The sequence below is a fragment of the Balaenoptera ricei genome, chromosome 3 (genome assembly GCF_028023285.1).
Source record: "Balaenoptera ricei isolate mBalRic1 chromosome 3, mBalRic1.hap2, whole genome shotgun sequence".
NCBI lineage: Eukaryota > Metazoa > Chordata > Mammalia > Artiodactyla > Balaenopteridae > Balaenoptera > Balaenoptera ricei.
Genome location: NC_082641.1, coordinates 65,102,550 through 65,120,960, shown reverse-complemented (window position 1 = coordinate 65,120,960; position 18,411 = coordinate 65,102,550). Strand labels below are relative to the sequence as shown.

General features: G+C 32.9%; 1 protein-coding gene across 9 annotated transcripts in view; it reads left to right on the top strand.

Moving 5' to 3' along the window:
- The window catches only part of SSBP2 (single stranded DNA binding protein 2), a 297,896-nt gene that overhangs the window by 216,276 nt on the left and 63,209 nt on the right, over positions 1–18,411 (top strand). For all 9 annotated transcript variants that reach the window (XM_059916696.1, XM_059916695.1, XM_059916692.1 and 6 more), the window contains one exon: positions 12,101–12,160. In XM_059916696.1, the coding sequence (XP_059772679.1) occupies positions 12,101–12,160 (60 nt within the window). The remainder of the gene's footprint in view (positions 1–12,100; positions 12,161–18,411) is intronic.

Sequence of the window (18,411 nt, the reverse complement as noted above, 5' to 3'; positions counted from 1 at the left end):
TAGATTGTGATAAGGACTAGAGAGAAAAATGAAGCAGAAAAGGAAAATAGGCAGTGTTGAGGAAGTTCTGGATGGGGTGGCCACAGAAGGACTCATCAAGAAGATGCCATTTAAGTAAAGACTTGAAGGAAGTGAGGGAACAAGCATCTGGTGTCTGAAGGAAGTGTTCTAGGCTGAGGGACAAGCAAGTATAAAGCCCTTGAGTTCAGTGCATGACCAGCTTTTTCCAGGGACAAAGGGAATGCCTGAGTAACTATAGTGGAGTGTCGGCTGGGGAGAGCAATTAGATATAAAGTCGTAGGCAGTAGAAAGCCACATCAAGTAGAATTTTGTAGGTCACTGTAGGGATTTGGGGTTTTGTTCTGAGTGGAGGGTTTTAGCAGGGTCTTTCTGGCTCTTATGTTGAGATTCATCTATAGGAGGGAAAGGTGGAAGCAGGGAGACCAATTTGGATGTCACTGCAAAACTTTACAAGAGAATATTATGGCTCAAACAAGGCTGGTAACAGTGGTGAGAAGTGACTGGATTCTAGATATGTTTTGAAGTTAGAGCCAACAGATTCTGGCGATGGTTTGGGTATGTGTTGTGAGAGGAAAAGACAAATCAAGGGTGACTGCAAGTCTTTTGGTCTGTTCAGCTGAAAGAATGGAGCTGACATTTACCCGTGTTATATAGGTAAAACTGCAAGAAGAGGTATGAGGGGACAATCAGAAGCTTAAGTTTAAACTTGTTAAGATTAAGATGGCTATTAGATACTCAAGAGATGTCGAGTAGGGAGCACGGTATCAGATCTGGAGTTTTATGCTTGAGGCTTGGGCTAGAGGCATTTGGGAGTTATTAGCATATGGCTAATATTGAAAGCTGTGAGCCTGGATGACATCACCCAGGTAATGAGTAGAGAGAGAGACGAGAAGCTCAAGGATCCCAGGGTTCTGTTTTTAAGAAGGCAGGAAGATGAGGAGGAACCAGCAAGAAGAATGGGAAGGAGGAGCACATGAGTTAGGAAGAAAACCAGGCAATGTGGGAGCCTGGAAGCCAAGAAGAAAAACTCAGGGAAGTGAGGAATGATAGCTGTGTCAAATGCTGCTGATAGTTCAAATTACTTGAGGACTGACAACTGACCATTGGACCCAACGAGGTGGTCACTGGTGACTTTGATAAGGCCCGTTTCCATGGAGTGATGGGGTGACAGCTGCATAAAAGTAAATTCAGGATAAAGTAGGAAGAGAGAAATTGCAGACGAGTGTGTCCAACTCTTTCAGAGAGTTTCAGAGAGTTTTGCTGTAAAGGGAAAATGAAGATGAGGCAGTAGCTGGAGAGAGAAGCTGGGGAGGTCAAAGAAATGCTGCTGGGAGTGAAGTGTTGGCTATTATAAACTGTTCATTCCTGCCGAGGGACAAAGAAAACTGCTCTGCTGGCACCTGTAGACAGAGAGTATAGGCAATTGCCAGGTGCCATCTATTATACCCAACAATCAGGTATAATCTTGAGTTTAAGACATAATGCCAAGGAATAGCGTAATCGGATATTCTTTGTACACAGTAGGATGCTTATCAAGAAAGGGTAAAATAGAGTTACTTACTAAGGATGCCTGCAAATGTGACTACTACCTGTTTTCTGTCATTTTTATATTCTATAAATAATCTGACATTACAAATACCTTTGACATCAGTAATATTTTCTCTACTCAAATTTGTCTTAGTTTTATTCTGTACATTTATTCTGTACCTATTTAAGACACGTGGTTCAAAATGCATCTTAATTGGAGATGGAGAAATAACTTCACTTTGTGCAATTTGAATTCTCTCATCTTGCTTATTTTTATACTTTTTAGCATTAGTCAAATTAGTAAGCTCTAGTTTCAAAACAGACTTTCTGGGGCATTAATAATTTCTGTTAAAATCTGTTCAGTAGAAAAGATTACTCTATACAGTTCAGACATGAGTTGAGTAACTTTAGACTTCATTTTTGCAGGTAAGTAACCAAGTGAATATGAAGTGTAACATTTCATTTTAAAGAAAGTAAAAATATATATAATCTGCCACTTGTATCAGAGACCGAGCCCATAGGCAGGTTTCTTTAACAAATGTTATCGCTGCTTGTGAATTTGAAAAGACTACTGCTTTATCAGTAGAAACTTACCTAGCATATCAAGATACCAGAAGGGTACCAGAACAAAGTAGCTTTTTTTTTTTTTTAACCTAATGGTACATTTAGGTAAATTAAAGTGCTGGTCTCCCACCCTCTCATCTAGACCAAGTTTATGTGGAAGCAAGAATATAAAATAGGGAAAAGGTTGGGGAAGAGGGGAATGTTTTTGCATTCTTCAATGAAAAATTGAGTCGTTTTAAAAAATTACTGTTTTTGCTTCTTTTTTTATTGAGTTAGCCCAATACTTTTCCTCAGTTATAAACCTCACATATTGATTTTCATACCCATAGTGGGTTACTTGTAATGTGGGTTGATCTGTCCTTGTGACTTTAGTCAGGGATGGGAGGCAGCACAGAGCGAGATTCAACTTACGCAGGACTCCAGCTACGTGTCCCACAGACACCAAAAAAAAAAAATAAAAGGGTCTGTGTGTATTTGTGAATATAAATTGATCTAAAACAAATCATTAAAGTTTTTCATAGAATGTTATTCAAACTTCTGTAGTTGATTAGACCAGAAGGCAGCATAGTTCCCCTTCACAATCCACAAGTCCATTGCCACAAGCCAGTATCTGATAGATGGTAATGAAGACTTGAGAAATAGTCTCATCTTTTTGCAAAGGCCCATAATAGAAATGAGCAATTTTAATGCTCAGACTAAATCCATATCAGAAGAATCAACCTGCTTATAACTCTGTGCTGAATTGGATTAGCCTTGCCAAAACAACATCTAGGAAACCTGATCTGTTCATACTTTACAGGTATTTGATATGCGTTATTTTAATTAAGTGTTGTTGATGATAGAATATCTAAGATGTATGGAAGATAAACTACATATTTATGCTTATCAGCAGAATTGCCAGCACAAGTATGTCATTTTGTGAGCTAAATTAGTTTAATACTAGTTGGAATTAAAATGTGTTAATCAAGAGTGTCTTATCACTGGGGTGTCAGTAATGTCTGATGGAGATTTTCCTGAAAAACAGAAAAGAAACTGAACAAATTAAGATATATGAATTGTAAAGTAACTTTAACGAAATTCATTTGATGTATAATTTATGCTTCATTACTTTTCTACAGAAAACTTATGAAGCATCTCATGGAATCATAAAAATAAAAAAATGTGAACAGTCTTACTATATGAACAATGGCAGAAATGAATGTACAAGTCACAACACTTTTTGTGATGCTTTTTTCAAAATAATATTCTCAATATTATTTATAATTGACAGCCATATGACTTCAACTCTTATCACAATTAAGGAAAAAAAGATTTACGTCTAAGTGAGATTTTGAATAGCAAAATAGAGAATAGAAATCTATATAGGAGAATCATGTAAAGAGAATTGGACTAACTAAAAAAATGGATCCAGAATGAATTAAAAGTAATGTTTAATTTTTAAAAGAATGTTTATGCTTGGGGTAAAATCTCATAGTGAACATATTTTTATTACCTTTACAGGACTATAAATAATTATAATCTTCCATATTTATCATTTTAAAAAAATTATGTTCAAGAGAAGTTTTTCCCTTGAAAGATTCTGTAATAATTTTTATGACACAGAATTGTGTATTATTCCCTGTGTCTGCCTAAAACAGTATGTGAAAAATATCAGAAGAAAGATTGTATCTGTCTAAAGTCATATCTGCACAGGATCAAGAAAGGTAGATATTTGATCTTTATGTAATTAATATAATTACTAAAGATAACCCATATTTTTCCTAGCTGTGTATCACTTTGTGTCTTGTGTTTTTGCCTAAATGTTGATGGAAGCAAATTACTTTATAGCAAATAACCATTTTTTCTTACAGATTTTTAGACTAAAGATGGTTATATGGTAAAGACAATATGATATTACTCAAATGCTGAGCCTCTTCTTAATGGAAAGAAAATATGTAAGCTAAAACATGTTTCGGAGACCTGAGGGTTATAGCTCTTTGAATGTATTTAAATCTAAGAAGACCAGGGTCTCATGTGTACACCTGGCACTATATTAGACAAACAGTTGAAATGCCCTGCTATATGGAATTAGTGGCAGTTCTCATGGCTGGCCTCTGCTTTAGAAAAAAATTAGGAAGTTATCATACTTTTTTTTCCTCCAAATCATACATAAATTAACCTGACATACTTCTATACCAAAAAGTGGTTATTAAATACTGTTACTTTGTAAAACTGCCTAAGAATCACTATTTTCAACCCTGATGCCCAGAAATAGAGAAACCTGAAAGCAGTAGGAGAGAGTACAAGACCTTCTTAGTCATCTAAATCATAAATTCTCTTATATGTTGTTGATGTAGATATTGTAATTATAACTCAGTATCATCTTGGGATCTCCAACACTTTGTTCTTTACCTACTTTTATTATGTCCTCTAGAACAGGGGTCCCCAACCCCCAGGGAACTGGGCCGCACAGCAGGAGGTGAGCAGCAGGTGAGCAAGCGAAGCTTCATCTGTATTTACAGCCGCTCCCCATCGCTCTCATTACCACCTGAGCTCCGCCCCCTGTCAGATCAGCAGTGGCATTAGATTCTCATAGGAGTGTGAACCCTACTGTGAACTGCACATGCGAGTGATCTAGGTTGCATGCTCCTTATGAGAATCTAATGCCTGATGATCTGAGGTGGAGCTGAGGTGGTGATGCTAGTGCAGGGGAGTGGCTGCAAATACTGATTATCATTAGCAGAGAGGTTTGACTGCACAGAGACCATAATAAATCAATTGCTTGCAGACTCATATCAAAACCCCATCAGTGAGTGGCAAGTGAAAACAAGCTCAGGGCTCCCACTGATTCTGCATTATGGTGAGTTGTATAATTATTTCATTATATATTACAATGTAATAATAATAGAAATAAAGTGCACAGTAAATGTAATGCACTTGAATCATCCCGAAACCATCCCTCTACCCCTCCAACTCCCCCCACCCCCCAGTCTGTGGAAAAATTGTCTTCCACGAAACTGGTCCCTGGTGCCAAAAAGGTTGGAGACCGCTGCTCTAGAAGACATAATTTATCCTATATAAGCAAGCTGAATTTTCCCCTCTATACATACAAGCATTTTCTCATTAGACAACCAGATACACTATGCCAGTACTGTGCCTTACCCTTTGCAATATCAATAGATACTACCTATTTTTAACAAGACACATAAATTGGCCAGGTGAGATTTTATACAAGAGAACCAAACTTTATTACACCTTCTGCTGGTTTTTAGAGTCTTCCATCAATGTTGTTCACTCACTCAATCAATGACCCAGCTATGGAAACAGCCAAGTATTTATTGAATGCGACTCTGTACATTCTCTCTTAGAATGTGCTAACTGCTTCCTTCCCTTCCTCCTGAACCTCATTACAAGTTGTCACATTATCATGAGCAGCTTGATTACAATGATAATACTCTTCTAATAATACCACATCCATGTAGCACCATTCCTAACCCATCTTCTATTCCCTTCCAGTATTTGACTTAAAAACAAAAATAAATGAACTAAAGACAACATATATTATCAAAACTCTACCAAAAATATTCAAGAAGAGAGAGATAGAGCTTACTAAATTGATTTTATATTTCAGTTGTTGAATTTCTTTTCATCTGGTGAATAAGAGCACATGCTAATTAGTGCTTTATGTGCAAATTAACTTGATTACCTGAAATACCACTGTCTTTTCAGCTTTTCATGGTTGAGTGGTAACAAAGGTAAAGAATTCTACATTAAGTGAATGGTTGCAAGGTTGCTGGGGGTGCCTAGGAGGAAATGCCAAGTCAGGCAATTTATTTATGGTCAGTTAGTCATAAGAATGAAGTATGTGTACCTGCCTTTATTCTTTAAAGTTATTACTATAGTCGGATGTTACATAGCTCTAAGAAAACTAAAGTGGCAGTTAAGGAATTTGGTCTTTGGTTTTCTTTTACATAAAATAAGGAGGTTGACCTAGTTAACTCTAAAAACTTTTTGCTGTAAAATGTGTCAAAAAGGTATATTGGAATAAAATTCTATAAGTCAGATTTTATTATAATTGTACAATACAGAACTTGTAAAACTTTACTTGAGTAGTTTTGTGAAGTCATTTTTTTAAGTGTGTATTTATTTTTTAGATTGTAAGTTCATGTTTTCTCAAACTTGGTAATTGTGTATTTCTATGTCATTTAAAAACTACTATTTTTTCAAAAATAGAAGCAAATTTCACATGAATAGTTTTGTACTCGAAAAAGTTCAGTTACTTTAAATTGTAGAACATATCTCAGACTTCTAAATTTTCAGAATTGTAAACTGTCCTAAATGTTACATTTGTTCATTCTAAAGAACTTAGTATTATTCTTTTCATCATTGATTTGTTCTAAATTGTGCTCATAAAATAAAATGTAGTATATAGAAAATGCTTAAGTATAAAATTGGCATTTTAAAGAAGATTTTACTTTTTAGTGATTTTAAATTTTCTTTATTATCAACCTGCTCTTAAAGACCAAGATTTAAAGAGTTTCTAAAGCCATGTTGAAATATTTAAAATAAGATATAGGGTGATTTATACACTGCTACCATCAATTTTAAGGATTCTTAGAAATATCAGTTTTATTTTATGGATTGATTACCATGGCATTAAGGTACTTGCTCTGATCTGGTTTCATGTCCTTTCCTCTGAAGTGGGTTCCCTTCATATCAAGGCACACATTACACTGCAGTGTGCTGAATCCTCTATGAGAATAGTGTGAACAAAGTGCTTAGGAAATGGAGGGAAAGGAGCCTATAGAGATTCCTTAAAGAGGAAGTGACATTCCAGCCCCTGGAGGATTAGTAGATGTTTACTTGGCATAGAAAGGAGAATACTGAGTTATCTCAAGAAAAATTGTGGCATTGATAAATCATATTTATGCTTTCTGGAAACTAATTAAAATGTTAGAAAATATTAGTAAAGTTAACATTTGAGCAATGTGTCATTTAAGATGTACAGTTTGATCATATATATATATGTGAAAAGAAGTTAGGGCTTTAAATGGTTCTTATCACCTGTAATTTCAGAATGGGTAAATTATTTATAAAATAATTCCATTTGTGGGGTCTGGGATCTTTGGAGAAGGAGAGATGAGAAAGAACTTGTTCCTTCTAAATCTTAGAGAATTGAGATAAAGCACTAACAGTTTATGAAGATGAAATAAGAAGAGGCAGACTACTACTTTCCACTAGCAGAAATGGCAAAGAATAAAGGAAAATCTCTTTTAGGAAAGCAGAAGCTTAATATTTCATGAATAATTCTTGATATAATGGAAAATAATAATCCTTTAAGACTGAATGATGTTCATTCTGAAATAAATTATGATTCTAAATGGGTGTGATTTTTTTCTCTAAAAGACTACTTGGAGGAAATGGGCTGGACATTTAGTTTATATTTCTATTAGAGTTTTTTTCCTTTCATTTAGTCATCAAATATTTATTGATTTTCTGGCTTTGTATACATTTTTATTGCTTGCACTTTGGTTTATCCCATTCATTCTAAGTAGATAACTGAAACATGTAGAAATGAGAATTTATGCCTATAAATGTATTTCCATATGTCAGGGTACTAACTGTGCTACTCAGTTTATCTTGTGTATTATAAAGAACCTTTGTCCACGAGTTTTGCCTAATTTGGAGAACTTTTTTAAAAGCCTAGCCTTGATTTTTAGTCATTCATAACACTACATGTTCTGTCAAGTAGGGATGATGTAATATGACTTCTGAGGGAAGCCACCAGATTGAAATATTATTTTCTTTGGGTTTTCAATGATATTTGCCATTTGGTGAAGAGAACGTTTTATTTCTTCCAGATTAGTGGACTGTAGAAAATAGTTTTTCCAGAACATTTTTTCTCCTATTAATTACAAGACTGTGAACCTTGAAAAATCCTAAGCAGAGGGCAGTGATCTTCATCTGCTTTGTTCACTGATATGTCCCACCATCTAGAACAGTGCCTTTGTGTGTGTTTAATAAATATTTGTTGAATGAACAAATCTCTAGCATACCTTTTAATCAATAAGTGCAGCTTTTTTATTCTCTCTATTGGCCTTTGATCTGAACAAAGGGCATCATTGTTTGTTGGAGTATTTTTTTTCTTTACCTAGGTTTTTCTTTTTCTCTGGAAAGCATGGGAATAAGCTTCTCTAGCTCCTTGATAAAGATAGCTTGTGCCTTAGGAGCATAGACTGATATCACCCACACACACTTCAAATATTTATAGCTATTTACAGTATGCTAATCTTTATACTTGCTGGAAATAATTAACATGGAATCATGGGAGTTTTTTTTTTTTTTTTTTAAAGAATCAAGTATTATTCTTTATTATACCAACTGACCACTATGTGGATGCAGATTCAAAATTAGGAAATAATACAAATTAGTATAAACTATATTTTAAAAGGCCTTTTATGAAATATTAAAAATTAAGAAGTAAAAATATTCCAAGTAACTGGAAATTGTATATCTTGATTTGAAGAGTTAAACTACCTATTCTACTAGCATTAATTTTTTTTTTCCACTCACACACACAGTGTATTTTATTTTTGCAAGAGATAAATAAACTGACACCAAGCATTGTAAATGGATGACCACAACAAAAGCGACAATGATTGCAATTACCAAACACGAAACACACTCATACTATGTCATAATATTGACATTCAGTATCATGGGGATTTTAAATTATTATTTCCCAAGAGACTTCTGAGATCATCTTGTCCAACTCTCTCATTTTAAGGTTGGGAAAACTAAAGCCCTGAAAGGTTTTTAATTTAGGGTCCCTCTGCTAATTAGTGGTGGTGCAAAAACTAGAATCCAGGCCTTTGACTCCCAGTCAAATGTTTTCCATACACATTATAAATAACTTTTTAGCCCATTTTTCAAGGGGAAGGCTTTTTCCATTTAAAATATTGATTCATCATTCTGACACCCTCAAGCACATATTTTGATGCCCAAACAACTATTAAAAAATTTTCCCCAAATATTAAGAGTAAGCATACTTTCATAGCTAAGGGCTCTTTTGAGGAACCTGTTCTTCCCAGGTTATCACCGCAGAGAGTACTGAAGGTCTGTCGATAGATGTACTTTATAATATCAGTAGGTATACTTTATAATATCAGTAGGTAATCTCTTAGATTAGCATTTTACCATAAAAGAATTTAAACTTGTTTTAATACCTTAAATTATATTTGAAAGCAAATTGACTTCTGAATAGTGAAATACAGAATATTAGTAGAATATTCTCAGTTGCTAACATGAAAACTCTTTTGGGTTCTGTTGCTGTGTCTGTACCTCAACAAGTAGGCAGTTGAGGACCTAGGTGGTTAACCAGATATCTTAAGAATCAATCTGAATATTAAGAGCTTATAACAGCACTAATTTGATATTAAAATGCTTTAACCATAATAATGTTTATATTTTAGGGGAAAGTATTAGTTTTTTATCTAAACTAACTAGATTTTTGTTATTTTTTGCTTTAATTGTATAGCTATAGATTGAAAAATGGAAGTGGTTTTCTTTCTTTCTTTTTTTTTTGGCTAAAAAAAATTTGAACTTCTGGAGGAGGGCATACAAGAGGAAATAAATATTAAAAAGAGACTCTTTTCTCTCTGGCAATCTTATTCCATAGGGGACTACAGGTTCACAACTACCACATGCACTGCCTCTCCCTCTTAGTAATCCCTTGATGGGGCCTCATGGTCAGATAGGAGAGTACAACAGTCCTGTTAAAATACATTTATTCACAATGCCATTGATCAGAGAAAAATTTTCTCTTTTCAAATAGTCCATTTATGTTAATACTATAACATTATTTTACATTCAGAGGAACATACAAATCTCAAATGCTCTGTTTCAAATAAGGTACATTTCAAGGTTATCAGTATTTAGTAGTGTTTTAACAATTTCTACCTTGTATTCCATTTTGAAGTGATTTTATTATAGACAGGAATTATTAGTAACCTATTTTTATTTCTCCATGTCTCAAACCTTAAATTGATATTGTACTTGGGCTTAGTGACTATGTCATAAAACATCACTTTGTGAAAGAAAGGCAACCATTCCAAAATCAATGACATGATATTTAATTATTAAATTTTTTAAGTGAGTCCAGAATTTATAAGACAGTTTCATAAATGAAATTAGGTGGTTAGAAAAGTAGCAGAGGGAGTGTGAATATTGGGATGAGCTTCCAGTTGACAGTATAGTTAACTAATTAATCCAATTTAGAGTAGAGCTTCAGAAATGATGAGAGTCAACTTTAATCAAATATGTGAAAACTGAACATTTTTTAAATGTTTAAACTGGAAAATCCACTTAAGTTTTATCAGCTGGAGGTGACACTATTACCTGAATAATCTACTGTTTCTGTCCATTTAAAATGATCTCCTAGGAATATGTTAACATATAACAACACAGTAAGTAAAAACTCAAACTGCTTAATTCTAAAGTTCTTCTTGTTGGTTTGTCAGACCCTCCAAAAGATATTATAGAAAAGTCTATACCACATAAATTTGCTAGAATTTTATTTTTCAGCTGCTGCTTTTAAAATAGCCCTAGAACTGCAGGCCTAATTTCTAAAAATATTTTTAGAAAATTCATTATAAATGTGGAATTTAATTATGTAAAAAGTACTATAGATTTGGCTTGCCCAATCCTTTGGTAAATTGATTCTTAATTTATATTAATTCATTCTTAATATTTTACTTAATATTCAACCCTTTAGAGTTGATAATTTGCTTATATTACATGTAATTATGTATTATAATTAAACAAAATTATATTTTTCTATAAAAATGGAATTTTGAATAATTTTAGGAATAAACTTAAAAAAAAAACTGTGCCCAAATCTGAGTGATCAAAAATATTCTCCTTCCACTCATCATTGGACAATCACTGAAATGATACTTTTAGCATATTTTTCAGACAGTTTCGGGACTGACAGAATCAGTACCTCTTAGCAGCCTCTGATTCATCTAACAAGATAAATTGACTTGAGTTTTAATATAAGGCCATTTTTTTCTTCTGTTAAAAGTACACACCTCATAACATATACATACTACTACATATAAAATAGATAAACAACCAGGACTTGCTGTATAGCACAGGGAACTATATTTAATATCTTGTAATAACCTATCATGGAAAATAATATGAAAAAGAATATATATATGTGTCTATATTTATATGTATATATTTGTCTGTGTGTGTATATGTATATATATATAATGGAATCACTTTGCTGTACACCTAAAACTAATGCAACATTGTTAATTAACTATACTTCAATAAAAAATGGTTATTAAAAAAAGTACACACCTCATAGTCTGCTAGGCTCAAAATATGCAAAGCAATTTCAATTTTAAAATTTATAATCGATTTTGAATTATAAAAAACCCTTAATGAAAGAAAGCCAAAGCTCTCCTAACCACAAATGTCCCTTGGAAAAGAAATTTCTTTACCATTTTAAATGGAGCTACAAAAGAAAAGATGAAGAAATTTGGCAACTTTAAAATTATTAGAGGAAAATTATAACCGAATTGGGTAATTCAGTCAAAATTATTAGAGGAAAATGATAACTGAATTGAGTAATTCAGAATCCAGTTTGTATAAAAATGTAGCCAGTGATCCTCTTCCTGAAGTCTTGACTAAGATTCAATTGCCTAAATTTCTTAGTCTTACTTTTTGCCAATTAGATAGCATTAAAAAATTTTTTTGCTACAGTTACTTTAGTCATCTTCGATTTTTTAATGATTTCTTTGGAAATTTTTCCAGATATTCTACAAAATAAAAAATAGGATGGTAATTTTTCTTAAAAGCTTTTATTTTACTGAAATCAGCCACATAAGTAAATTTGATTTATGTTTTGTATAACTCGAAAATTCTTTAAAGCAGTTTATTTTCAGATCTGTATTTTACATTGTTTTTTTGTTTTGTTTATTTGTTTGTTTTACTTCAATAGCCTTTTATGTCACCTCGGTACCCTGGAGGTCCAAGGCCCCCACTGAGGATACCTAACCAGGTAAGATTTGTGTGTGCTATTTAAGTTTGGTGGTTTTTTGTTGTGTTTTTTTTTAAGAGTCAATAAAGATCTTGAAAATGTCACATATATTTCTTTCCTATAAAAATATTAAATTATTCTTCATCCCATTTTATGCTACTTCTAGTGATGTATAACCTACATTAAGGGTTGGCAAACTATAGCCCATAGTTTGGCTGACTTTTTGTGAATAAAATTTTATTGGAACACTGCCACATTCATTCATTTATGTATTGTCTATGGCTTCTTTTACACTGCAGTAGCAGATCTGAGTGATCATGATGGAGACCATAGGTGGCCTGCAACCCTAAAATATTTACTGTCTAGATCTTAACAGAAAAAAGTTTGCTGACCCTTGGAGTCTACCATATACTTTGAACCTACCTTTCAAAATATATATAATTTTGGTAAATGCAGATTATACTGCAAAGGATGGCAATAAAATTTTCTACGAACATACTTAAGCTTATTTTTATATTATATAGTTACAATAACATGGCTGTAACTTACCAATTTTGCCCAATTATAGTGGCATATCAAGCATAAAATTAGCTGCTTCTAGAAGGGTTAGATCTATTAATAGTTAACAATAGATCATCCAACTATCTTTACCTATAAGAGCTCTGTGATTTCATAGACTTTCATCCTCAGATAGTTTATCAATAACATAAATATTTATTTGCTAAAGAGAATAAAGCACAGTTTTTACTTGCAGGTAGCTTATAGTTTAGGTTTAGAATAGAGACAACATGCATGTGTGTGTGTGTGTGTGTGTGTGTGTGTGTGTGTGTGTATATATATATATATATATATATATATGTAACACAAGAAGAAATTAAATGCTTAACCATATGGAATATTAATGTCAAGATGATTGTTTTGTCACTCTCTTTGTTTTTGTATACATCATTTTCCCAGATTTAAAGTAAACCCTGGTTTATTATTATTTTTATCACAATAAAATCTTTTTCATTTTTCAAAAATTTCCACTTCCTTCCTGACCAAAAAATGGAACAAGAAAGCTGTGCTTACTTTGATAGCACATTTGATAGAAATGGAGTTTTCCTTCTCCTCTCCTAACTCTTACTGAAATTATGCAGTGTCCTTGAAGTGTCCCAATTGCTGGTGTTCTCTGCTTCTAATGCACAGCAAAGAGTGCCAGCACCCACATTCACCCCCAGGGGAGAACTCTAAGCAGGCAGCAGTGCTGGGTCATCTCATGGTTACAGGGCTAGAAGTCCTCACATTAGCAGCTGGAGGAGTGTTCTCCTTCACACTGAAAATGCATTCAGTACATAGGGCCAGGGAAACATGGCATGAAATAGGAAAAAGAAGTGCACGGATGCCAAGTGTTTCAACATATGGGAGTTTTATTTTCTCTGTGGGTGAACCTATATGTATTGACAGTCAGATCTGCTTATAGGTGCCTGAGTCTTTTAAATTTCCTTTTCTAAGGACAGAAAGTTGTATCTTTCATTGCAGTCTTCATGGTGTTTCAGACATCCCATTCATAGTTTTATGTATTTCGTAGATATAAGAGGTGTGTGAAAATCTCCATTAGGGAAATGTGAATTTCTTGTACAAGCATGTGAGAATTTTTCTGATTCCATTTATTGCATATGAATAATGAAAATCTCATGGAGTTATTGGAATTGCATCCATTTGACATTGTTGAAATACCTGCTACGTATAAGATACTGAGTTCCACACCTAAAGAAACTGACAAAATGAAAGACACTTTTAGGAAGAATGGGTTAGTGGTAGAAATGTGGAGTTGTAAGTCTAGGTTGTTTGAAATTTTTTTTAAGAACAACAACCTTTGGATTTTTAAAAGAGGCAATTAAAAAGTTAAAGGTAATAAAGAGTTATGATACAAGTTCTTTTTCCTCAAGACTTTTAAACAGTCTTTACCTAAGTATATTTTAAAACAATTGTACTCTTCTATGAGTGGCCCTTTTTTGCCCCCTCCCCATATATAGTTAAGCTTCATTAATCCAAACATCTGTCTTTCAAATTTATAATAATTTACATTTATACTATTTTTTAAAGAATTTTGAGCAAACTGTTAAACATTTCCTAAAGCAATGTTTACACTATTAACTATTTAGTAGCATGACCTTTTCAAACAACAAAACATTTCTTCAATTTCATTATGTAGTCATTAAAGTAGAATTGGCAAAGCTATTTTTGTGATTAATTGGAATGATGTATATAAAAACAAGTGTTAAATTTCTTATTTAGTCTATTTAAAATGATCATAAACTAATAAAATTTTCTTTTATTGGTATATTGTATCTAAGAAAATAAAAAGTACGCTATTAACTTCTTCAGTGGTGTTGACTAGTCATTTTGAATATGTAAAAGACAATCTTTTAATAAACAGCTTCTCCAGAATTTATAATTACTAATGATTAGACTATAATTTTTAAGTACTTCTGAGATGGTTTTCATGGGTCTGAACTAAATCCACAATGGCTTACTTATACTGTTTATATATTTATGGACTGGGTATTTGGAACATGGTATCAAATCACTATGCCCAAAAAATGCAAGAAAAGGTAATAGTATCTAAAATTATGAAAGCAAAGTAAAATTACAAAAATCTGCAATGTTGCAAAGAATAAATATCTATGAGAGAACACATGAAACATAGAAATTACACCGGAATTGGTTCAACTGTCAGAATAGGTTGGTGGTGTTGAAGTATCCATAACCTGGAGGTCTTTATCCTTCTCATAGATAAAATGTTTAATCTGAAAAATTCACAGTGTTCATTCAACACTATGCTAAGAAAACCAAGACAGCCGGAAATATAGAGACTGTTAATGAGTGACACCAAGAATAAACTATTGATTTGTTGACCCTATAGAATTGGAATTTCTCACCATTCCTGAAACTCTATAAACAGGTGTGTGAATTGAGGTAACATAGTGAATGCTGTTGACCATTTTATATTCTAAAGCTGATTTTGACATTCTAAAAGTACACTGCATCTGACCATTCTACTGAAAGTCTCAAAGATATTTGTCCAATAATAGATGAATGAGTGGTTAAATAAATTATAGTATATCCAAATGGTGAAATAGTATGCAGCTATTAAAAGGTATGTTATAGGATTAAATTTATTGATATGACAGAATGTTTACGATCTATTACCAAATGTAAAAAAGGCACAAACCTGTGTGGTATGTCACCTTTACCATATATCACTGTACAAACTCAGCTCCTCCACTCCACACCCCCCCAACATGCACGCACACGCACACACACACACACCCCAAAAAGACTGTAAGGGACTTATCCTTTATTTCTGGGTGATAGGATTATGAGTGATTTCTTTTTTTATTTCTGTATGTTTAAAGTTTGCATTGAACAGGAATTTTATTTGTGACCAGATAAAGATATTATTAGTTAATTATATATGTAAATGAAAGTACAGATATTTTATTCTTCTGGTTATTCAGTATATGAGATTATTCTTTGTTAATACTGAATGTATAGTTCTTACTATACATGATAAAATGAAAAACATAATGGATGTTAAGGATAGGCAAATCTTGAGAAGACTATCCTTCACTTTTCAGATAGGGAAAAATCAGCAAGCATTTGAGCAGAAAAAAAAAAAAAAAACAGGTTGTTGGGACATTTACTCATATACTGAAAATAAATGTACTGTATCCCCCCGTATAACCAAGGTACCTATATTTTAAACATACTACACTTACTCTTCCTTACATGTTCTGTTTTTCAGAATAAATGCTATTTAACATGTCCTTTCCCAGTAATTTTGTCTTTGTAAAGTATTTCATACGTAGAATTTGAATTTATTTAATGATATCAATGTGAAAACATAAGAGAAGGACTTCAGCTGCATAAAGAGAATTAAGTTCTACATTGAGTAAATGATAGGAGTCTTGTAGCTGAAATCGTAAAGAAGACTGTAGTAAATCTCTATTGTGTTAATTACACTGTTAAAGTATTTAAATTATTATTTGAAATCCAGTGAAACACAATGAAAAATATATTATTTTCTTTTGACTTTGAATTATGACCATGTCCTGGGATATATGTCTTTTCCAATTATTTTCTACCTTTGTAGGACAAAGGAAATTAACAAATTCAAAATCTCTGGCAAAGAAGAAATTCATTCTCCTTCCCAAACCAAGAAAAGTTTACATAGTGAACACTGTGCTATCTTACTCAATTTAAGTTAGCAGTATATCGGGCTTTTTGGTACAATGTTTACTTCTTTTGCCAAACTGCATCTCATTATTTTAACAGCCATTTTGTCACAGATATTCCCTTTTTGGACATAAGCCAATACCAAAAAAATGCGTTGCCATATATATGATTGGAAAGTTCATAGGGCTGTACAAAAATCACTCTCAGAAATAGTCATTCAACAAAAATTTGTTGAGGTTTACTATGTGCGAGGCACCATTCTCCATGTGGGATACATCAGAAAACAAACTAAGAGAATCCCTCTCTCATGGAACTGGCGTTCTAATGCAGCAGCGCCCAACAACTTTCTGGGAAGAGAGAAATGTTCCATATCTGCACTGTCATATGCAGTAGCTCAGGTACTTTGAGCACCTTTGAGCACTTGAAATGTGGCTAGTGTGACTGAGGAATCGAATTTTTAACTTCATTCATTTTAATTTAAATAACCACATGTGGCAAAGGGCTACTATATTGGACAGTGCAGTTACAGTGGTTGAGATAACAGAAAAAAGAAAAATAAATAAGTAAATATATATGTCAAATGGTGAGTTGTAATTTGGAGACAAATATCTTTCCACACTGAATGTCACACTTCTGAATTTTAATATCTTTTCTACTGATATTGCCTTTTTACAGGAAAAAAAAATGACAGTGGTATTGTTAGCAGGACCTTAATGTGTCAAGCATCTTAGATCCAAATGCCAGCAAAGCCCAGCAATGTATGACTTTGAGCAAGTCACTTAACCTTCCTGGGCCTTGCTTTTCTTACAGGTAAAATGAGAGTGGACTCCTGTATTTCTAAAATCCCTTCTAGTTCCAAAATTTCATAATTATTTCGTTCTACTTCATTTCATGTAATTGAGGGGGCCCATTAAAAAAATTTGGTAGGTCAAAATTGTTAACTGAATTATATCATAAAGGCATAGATAAATTCACTATTTTTTAATCATCATTGAGTGTTTAGTCTCTGTGAGTAGATTATATACATATAATGGTATTCAAGGAAATACACACCAGAATTTTAAGATCCTAGAGGGGCTCACCATTGTAATCATATGATGAATCTTCTGTAAACTAAATGATTTTTTCTGCAGCAAGAAACTCCTTCGTTGAATTATTAATTAGTTTAAAATACTTAATAATATTTTATGTTATTTCATTTATTTTAAATCCTAGGATTTAAGGCTTATCTTTTAGAACTTTCGGAATATGTTGATCTGATTTGAAGTCCTGGCTCTACTACTTACAGATAGTATAACCATGGACAAATTAACAAACTTACTTCTGTACTAAATCTCAGTTTCTCATCATCAGAAAGGATTTATAATAACAACCTCGTGGGATTGTTGTAAGCATTGAGGGAAATAAATATAAAATGCTTAGCACAATTCCTGGCACAGATGTACTGACTCACAAGTATATATTTTTGTTGATATTATGATTGTTATTATTAAGCATTCTCATCATTAGTGTCAATTTCCCTGTCAGAATGAAGATCTTTTATAGACAAAAAATGTGTGCCAAAATTTGTGACTAGTTAAACAATTATCAATGGAATACATTTAACTTGTTGACAAATATGAGAATATATATTGACCCACAAGATGTATAAATCTGTTTATTTTTCCTGATATTAAAGGTTTAAAGAATCTAGTGATCGTGCTCTTTTGATGCACAAAACCATCATCCGGTCATCCCGGGACTGATCAAAATGTTTTAAAAGTTAGAGATTTGACTTACCAAAAGACAAACACTGGCGACTAAAGAGTTAAATTTTGGTAAAGACACTCATTTTGAAAGACAACTTGACATTGATCAAGATTTCTATAGGATTATGCTATATTTTTAAGTGATAATAGCAGGAAGACTTGTCAATTGTTCTGATGTTCCAGGATAAACAAGAAAAAGTAAAATTTCGAAGAAAATGGTTTCCAGTGATAAAACATGGTGTCACCAATGAGATTTAGAAATTCACAATCAGAGTATAAAACTTGAACCACTTAGAGACTTTA